This window comes from Tupaia chinensis, unplaced genomic scaffold, assembly GCF_000334495.1.
Source record: "Tupaia chinensis unplaced genomic scaffold, TupChi_1.0 Scaffold000047_1, whole genome shotgun sequence".
Taxonomy (NCBI): Eukaryota; Metazoa; Chordata; class Mammalia; order Scandentia; family Tupaiidae; genus Tupaia; species Tupaia belangeri.
The window spans coordinates 361955-370312 of NW_006159505.1; the positions used below are offsets into that span (position 1 = coordinate 361955).

General features: G+C 38.6%; 1 protein-coding gene across 2 annotated transcripts; it reads left to right on the forward strand.

The window, feature by feature from the left end:
• The first annotated feature begins 258 nt into the window (after positions 1 to 258).
• Positions 259 to 969, forward strand: LOC102483008 (coenzyme Q-binding protein COQ10 homolog B, mitochondrial). 2 transcript variants are annotated; one of them, XM_027774651.1, is made up of 2 exons: positions 259 to 357; positions 499 to 969. In XM_027774651.1, the coding sequence occupies exons 1-2, from the start codon at positions 259 to 261 to the stop codon at positions 967 to 969; spliced, it is 570 nt and encodes a 189-aa protein (XP_027630452.1). The 2 variants fall into 2 exon arrangements, with proteins under 2 accessions (XP_027630452.1, XP_027630446.1); XM_027774645.1 differs by having other exon boundaries at positions 259 to 969.
• The last annotated feature ends 7389 nt before the right edge of the window (positions 970 to 8358 follow it).

The following is an 8358-nucleotide window of genomic DNA, read 5'->3' on the forward strand; positions in this document are numbered from 1 at the left end:
GCCGCAATGCAAGTCATGGGGAATGTCTGTAAACACAAATGAAATTTCACTCACTCACCTGCTGCTCATATCCTGCTGTATAGCCTGGTTCCTAACAGGTAATGGTCTGTGGCCTGGGAGTCAGGAACTTCTGAACTAAACTAACTAGCTAAACCTGTTAAATAAACAAACTGAACTAGCTAAAGAAGCTTAACTAACTAAACTAAGCTTAGTAACTAAACAAGCCTGGAGGTGGTGACCGGCTTCGGAGAGACAATCATGGCAGCTCGCACCGGTCAGAGAGCTCTGAGAAGGGTGGTCTGGAGATGCCGGAAGAGGTCGGCGACAGAGGCCGCAGCCTTACTTCCGGCGCAGAACGTCAGGTATTTAGCTTCCTGTGGTATACTGATGAGCAGAGCTCTTCCACTACATACCTCAATTTTGCCTAAGGAGATCTATGCAAGAACTTTCTTCAAAATTGCTGCACCATTAATAAACAAAAGGAAAGAATATTCAGAGAGGAGAATTATAGGTTATTCAATGCAGGAAATGTATGATGTAGTATCAGGAATGGAGGATTACAAGCATTTTGTTCCTTGGTGCAAAAAATCAGAAGTAATATCAAAGAGATCTGGATACTGTAAAACACAGTTAGAAATTGGGTTTCCACCTGTGTTGGAGCGATATACTTCAGTAGTAACTTTGGTGAAGCCACATTTGGCATCTTGTACTGATGGGAAATTTTTCAATCTTCTGGAGACTATTTGGTGTTCTAGCCCAGGTCTTCCTGGCTACCCAAGAACTTGTACTTTGGATTTTTCAGTTTCGTTTGAATTTCGCTCACTTCTGCACTCTCAGCTTGCCACATTATTTTTTGATGAAGTTGTAAAGCAAATGGTTGCTGCCTTTAAAAGAAGAGCTTGTAAGCTGTATAGTCCAGAAACAAATATACCTCAGGAATTAATGCTTCACGAAGTTCATCACACATAAAGAGAAAAAAGAACTGGTGTCACCTATTTCTAACTTCAGTTGGTTCAGATTTAGGAAGTGCTTTCATGATTTTCAGAAGTCAGAAAGCATTTGTTAAACCCAGCATTGATTATAAACCTGCACCTTTGAAATTTGCACATAGAATATGGACCCACTTGTACATAGAATTATTTCAATCAAGTGTAATTCACAATAATATGTACATGATTATATTCTGCATTTACAATAATGGGATGTCATTGCTATTGCTAGAAAAGTGACATCATTCCTCTGAGCAGAAATTAAAACTATAAATTTCAGTCTTTTACTTACCATCTTACCTGATAGAGGTTAGTTGAGATATTCACAGAATATGTATTGTATTAATCCATCATATTTAAGTTATTAAATTCAGACTATTTGTAACTTATCGTTATAGGGCCTACCATATGCCTTAGGATATTTGAGTAATCATTATATAATTGATGTAAAATTTTGATTTAAAAATACTGCTAATGAAGGTTTTCTGACACTTTTGATACTTTTTTTTATGAGTAGTATTAGGTAATTCAGTACTATAGTGAGGTCAGCTCCCAGAAAAAGTGAATCTTTTTTTTTTTTTTTTTTGGAATGGTAGTGGTCCAGAGCTTTAAGCTACTTTTCCAGTAGTTTGCAACCTTCTTTCAGTTACTTTGGCTACTCTGTCTTCCTTTATTTTGAGATTTTTTGCTGTAGGACATGTGCACTTGCCAGATCCAGACAGAGATCGAAGGAAGGAAAGTGAGAAATCAACCGCCAAAGGGATGGCCATTCTACAGTCCCTTCTCTATTCTCCTCCTGGGATTTTGGGCAAGCATGCACACATGCCCAGAGTGACCTCTAAGCCTCCAGGTCCAAGATTTGAACTATGGTTGACTGTGTGGTAAGCCAACAACTTAACCACCATGCCAACTGCTGTCCTGGGTACTGATTCAATAATGCTAATTGTTCATTAAATTTTGTCTATAATAGTAGGCAACAAATGAAGACAAGCTGGTTGAAATGTCTCTACCACTGTGCATCCCTGTTTTCTATTTATTGTGTGTACTCACTTTCAATAATGTATTTCAAACTGATGTTTTTTAAAAACAAATCAATGTAAGGACTAAAGTAGTAACTTAATAAAGTTAATTTGTTACTTTTTGAACAGTTAAAAATAAATAAACTAAACCAAACTAACTAAACTACCTAAACTAGGCTAACTATATAACTAAAGTAATTAGACTAACTAGCTAACTGATGAAACTAACCAAAGTAAACTGAAAAAACTAGCAAACTAAACTCTCTTAACCAAACTAAAATAACTAAACTAATCAGCAAACTATCTTAACTAACTAGCTAAACTAACAAAGTAACTAAAATAACAAGCTAAACTTACTAAACTAAGCAAACTAAACAGTTTAGCTAATTAAACTAACTAGCCAAACTAAGTAACTAAACTAACTTAACCAGCTAACTAAGGAAAAAGAAAACTAGAGAGAGCAGGGTTAATGTCAACTTGATAGTCCAAAGCAGTCCCTGGCCTTTCCTTGTAGTTTTTGTCTTCTTGCCTATAAGACATTACCTATGAGGGGTTCATCTGAATTTCAAAGGACCAGCTCTACCATTAGGCTGTACCCTGAACCTAAATTGCTTAGAAGAGCCCTTCCCTTCAAAAGTCCTTCAGACTGTTTTCTCCAGTGAAAGGGAAAGTATTGTTGAATTGCATATTGAGGGTTGTAAGGTTGCATGGCTTTCATGTCTTTTAAAATGACTTTGAGAGAGTAGCCTTAGAAACGCTATTATAAAGGGCTCTGTATTTATAAGTCATTAGCTCTTCCCATAGGACTGACTTCAGTGAGCATAGAGCCAAAGTCTTCTGTAGGACTTGGCATACCTATGTTCCAGGAGTAGATGCAAAGATGGAATTAGGCAAGAGGTTTATGAGGGAAGAACGGGCAGGTATAACAGCCATGAAGAAGAAGAAAGGATCCTGAGGAGTGTGAGACAGCCATGAGGTCACAATGTAGGTCTCTTTGAGCAGGAGAAAGGGAAGGAAGGTCTTAGATTTCGGTGCATTTCTCTACATTTTGGCAAGGCTAATGAAGTCTAAAGACTAAAGCTAAAGCTAAAGCTAAAGCTAAAGGAGTCAAGTATCTCACAAGACTAAGCCTGCTTGATACTTCTGTGATCATGTACTTGTTGGAAGCAGCATAAGTAAATGGAGCCTAAACAATGACCCCTATTTCTGAGCACAGTGATTGAAACTGGAATTTTTCAAGCATGCTACCCATAGTCAGATTTGAGAGCAATGTTCTCATGGCAAGTAAAATCCACTCCTGTACTGCACAGATCTCCTTCAAATAGACCTGAGGAGCATCTTTTCCATAGTTCTCATGGACCTCGTTTGCTAAATGAAAAACTTAGAAGAGTTTCAGTCATAGAGTACAGACACTCGGTATATATTAAGTGGGGACATACAATGCCTCTCCTTCATATATCCATTTTGTAAGACAAATAATAATGTGATTGGGAACCAGCAGTTAGCGTAATGGCTATGTCGCTGGATTCCCACGTAGTCGACCGCGGTTCGTGTCCCGGACCCGGTGGCTTAAAACTCACGCCGGGCGCGTGTGCGTGCATGCCCAAGATCCCGAGAGGAGAATGGAGGAGAAGGGATTGCGGCGTGACCATACCCCCTGGGGGGTGATTTCTCGCTTTCTGTCTCTATGTCTCTCTCTGTCTGTCTGGCGAGCGCACGCGCCCTACAGTGAAAATCTCTCAAAAAAAAAAATAATAATAATAATGTGATTGAATGTATGGAAGAAAATGAAATGAAAAAAATGTTTTTAATAAATAACTTAATTAAAAAAAAAAAACTTAGAAGAGGAGGGTTAATAGAACGAATCGCAGCCCTTGTTTCTGAAATTCATTCCAGACTTGCAACTATTGCTTGATCCTCTCCTTCCACTACTTGGAGTTTCCTTGGCTCTCATCTATCACCATTGTAATTCTTAGTGGCTTACCAAGTGGTGTTACCCAAATCCTCATTCCTGAGAAGGCTAAACCTTTGGGAAGCATTCCCTTCTCATTTAGGGAATGCTGTACATGAACACCCATTGTCACAATGGAGCAAGATTAGTAGAAAATTCCCAAGCCTCCATTGCATGAAGGTAGCCCTAACTCCTATTAATGAGAATTACTCTTCTCCCCTGTTGGTCCCTGAACATACTAGTCCAAAACAGCCTGGTTGACAGCTCTAGCTTGTAGCTTGCCAGAAGCCTTGTGTCCCTTGGCCAGAGTGAGCTCCTTTGGAGAACCAGCTCCAACCTTGTAAAACTAGGAGTTTCAGGAACAGAAAGCAAGACTCCCAGTAGCTAATTGGGAATGATCATTGGTGGGATAGCTTTCTTTCTACCCTCTTAGTTCCTGGCTTACTATAAACTCAGTACATTTAGTTAAATATACTGAGTACTTTAACTAAATATGTATACTGTATCCTGAAGGATAGCATTTTGATTTCATAAAACGTTTCCTCTGAGTTGTTTCTTTGTGTTTTTTTTTCTTTTATTTTCTCCTTTTCTATTTTTAGAGGTTTTTGTCTTAGGGCACATGCACTCCTCAGAGACAGTGAGAGAAAAAGTGAGAAATCACTCCCCCTGGGGGGGCGGGCAGATGGCCATGCCACAATCCCTTCTCCTCCATTCTTTTCCTGGGATCTTGAGTACGCACACATGTCTATCCAGCATGAGTCTTCAGCCACCGGGTCTGGGACTTAAACCACAGTCAGCCATGTGGGAGTCCAGCAACGTAACTACTACACCATCTGCTGGCCCATTTTAACTGTGTTTTTAAAGGCTGCTCCAACTTTTATGAGGTCAGTTGCTTTGGGTTGGTAAGATAATGTGAAGTCACCCATTGATTCCCTTGGTCATCACCCCTACCCTGCATATTTTTTGCTATGAAACATATCTACTCTTGCAGCAACATGCCCTATGAGACCCCTTGCCTATAGATCAGGTATTCTAAAGCCTTCAAAGAGTAGTGTTGGCTAAGACAGACAAACACATACCCAGACTAACTGGGAGTACAAACCACCAACCCTTTCATGAAAAGGCCCAGTGCAATTGACTTCCCACCAAGTGGCCCCAAATGCTTGACTCATTATACCTGCTATGATGTTTTGCTCTACTGGAACATTTTCTTAATTCATCGTCAGTATAATCTTTAGCAACTGAATCACCATCTTGTAAGAGGAGTTATCTATACTTTAACTATAATACTAACTAGTCAGACAGCTTCTTCATTGAATAGGAAGTTAGTGAGTCAGTCTCAAATCCCCATTTTAATTTCTGTTTGATGTGTCCACTCAGGTTCTCCAAGAAGCATACACTAAGGTGGTATTAGATGTATGAGATAGTATTAAGCATGTATTTGTGATGGGAAAACAGGGAGGGAGCTGGAGGAGTCTCAGAGAGCTAATGGAAAATGATGCCAGTCAAACTTCTGTAAAGGATTGAGAGAAAGTAACAATAGGAAGGTCTTTGGACTAAGTGTATTTCTGAAAGTTTCAGCAAGACATGGAATCTTAGACCCATAGTTCCCTGCCTGTTCTGCCTCACAATAATGGCCTACTTTATACCCGTTTACACTGAATAATTGGCTGGAAAGAGGTCCGGGGAAGCATGGCTTCAGCATTAATATGGTAATAACCTTAGTTGCTTCCATTTAAAATCTATCAGTTACATTCCCTGCTGCAGGAGATGTTGGAGGTTTGTTTAAAGCTATCACAACAATCTCCATGGATTCTTGCATGCTTCAGAAGCTCCTTCACCTTTTATGCCTAGGTGGCAACCTAATGCCTCTTGACTACATCCAGATTTTACTCTTTTTATATTAAGACATTTAAAAACAGGAAATATGATATTCTTGAACCAGTCTGATACAGACTTCACAATCTGTGGAGAACGAAGCTTAATCTTTGCACAAGTCTGAATATCAAGGAAGAATATCATTAGTTAGGTCCCAATTTGTCTAATTCCTACAAAAATCTAAATGTCTCTGTGAAGGAGACTAGCAACGTTTCTGTATTTCTCTCTTGAGATTTTTCACCAAGTAGATGATATTTTGAAATTGCTTTGGCAATAATTCTAGAGCTATGAATCTTGGCCTTCTACTCCTGTCCCAGAGAAATGCCCTGTGAGCCAGTAAGCATGTACTTGGCACTGACTCCAAACATCTTCTGGTCCCCAATCACAGTGGGGAATGGGTAAAATGGGGGACTTGGCTTTGTGATTGCTTTTCCACTTGTAGGTAAAATATTTGAATCATCAAGTTCTGAGCAAAAGATTGAGGAAATATGCTAATTGATTGATGGGATATAAAAGCTAGAGTGAAGATGTATGCGTGCAATTAAAATTCAAATGACCACTCACCCCAGATATCCCAATAATATGGCAGTTTCCATTCCCTGGAATGGCCAAAGGAAAACCAGAAATCAGTTCCTGGTGGTCATACAGTGTTTTCCTTTTTACTTGACTACTTTCCTTTATGCCCAATGATAGAGTTTTGTGTATCTAAAGCCTAGTGTACTCAACATTTCCGTGACTGACTAGTTTATGATGTTGTACAACTAGGAATCAAAGATTTTATCCAGGTTTATGATGTTGTAGAAGTAGGAATAAAAGGTGGGTTTTATTTTTGTTTTTTTTTCATAATTATTTATTTCATTTTATTTATTATTATTTTTAAATTTGCTATAGGGCATGTGTATTGGCCAGAGAATGACAGACAGAGAGAGAGAGGGCAAGAAAGTGAAAAAGCAAGCTGCCAGGTCTGGGACTTTCCCCTGGAAAGGAAGAACTATAAAGAAACCTATTTTGATCTTTACACTCCTACTTTTGAAAATAACAGGTACAACCACTCTCTGCTATGTTGGGAATGCTAAATTCACAATAACTCAGGCCTCAGGAAAGAAATCTGTCAGCTCTTTCACAGTCAAGGAATGTGAGGATCCTAAGACTAGAAGTTTTAGAATTTTAAAACAAAAATTGAATTTATTTGTTTTAACTTTTATAAACCTTTGGCAATTCTATTACTTCTGAGAACCTAATGTCTTCATTTGCAAAGTAAAGATAATAGTAATGCCTACCTTTTGATGTGCTTACAAGAATTACATGAGTAACTTTCAACCAGAAGTAGCAAAGTGCTTTATGTATGTTAATAACTTTCTAGGTATTGAACTAACACTTATTCTGAATATGGTAGTCAATGTTCCTATAAATCATAACTCTTGTCTTTATTTTGTGCTGATCCATTTTAAGAACCTGACACACTATGGGCAAGAGCCCTTCAACTGGATCAGAGTTCAGGGAAGTTTTCCTTTCTATAGATCCCTCATATGCTTCAGTCCTGCAGAGAAAATACAACAGGGACAATGCTGAGACATAGTCATCTTGTCTCATTTCCCTTCAGGGATAACTTTTTTTTTTTTTTCAGATCATCCTGTCTGGATTAGTATCCCCATATCTGCTGGGTATACAGGTCAATTTTCTAAAGCACTATATGTATTTTATTAATACAGGCAGTGTCAGCACCTCAATTGCTAAGGGCTTAACTCAGGAAATGGTTTTCTTATAGCTAAGATGACTTTGAAATGACCCAGTTTTGAGGATTTACTTATTAAAAGATACACAAACTCTGAATAGAAAGTATTAGGACATAACACCATGATGCATTATAAACTTCAAAACATTGGGCTAGGCAGTTTAAAGTAACTTTGTATACAGTTAACAAAGCAATAGTGTTCTGTCCTATTTCCTTCTAAATCATGAATAATACCTATCTTATAAGATGTCAGGATATTTGTAAGAATTCTATGACCTAAGTGCTAAAAAAAATTAGCTATTTGTTACTGATGTTGTTGGCATTGTTGGCTTATCTTCTTCACATCTCAAATGTCTTTGAATCATAAAAAATTAGAAATTGGGGTTTAAGGCACTGGACTTCCACATGACTGACTGCAGTTAGAGTCCATGATCAGGAGACTTAAAACTCATGCTGGACACATGTGTGTGCATGCCTGAAATCCCAGGAGGAAAATGGAAGAGAAGAGATTGCTTTGTGACCATTCCCCTGGGGAGAGCAGGCTTCTTACTTTCCCTCTCACTGTTTCTCCCTGTCTCTCTGGTGAGCACACATGCCTTATGGAAAAAAAAAAAAAAAAAAAAAACCTGCCACCTGTAAAACTTAAAAGATGCATGCTCTTTGGAACCGTAAGAATTGGAGACCATGAGATCTAATGTCTGACTGCTTTAGAAGCTCCCAGCTGGGAAGCAGCCTATCCTACTCAGACACATTCTCTATAACCTTTGAGAAAGAAGGAAGTGGCAG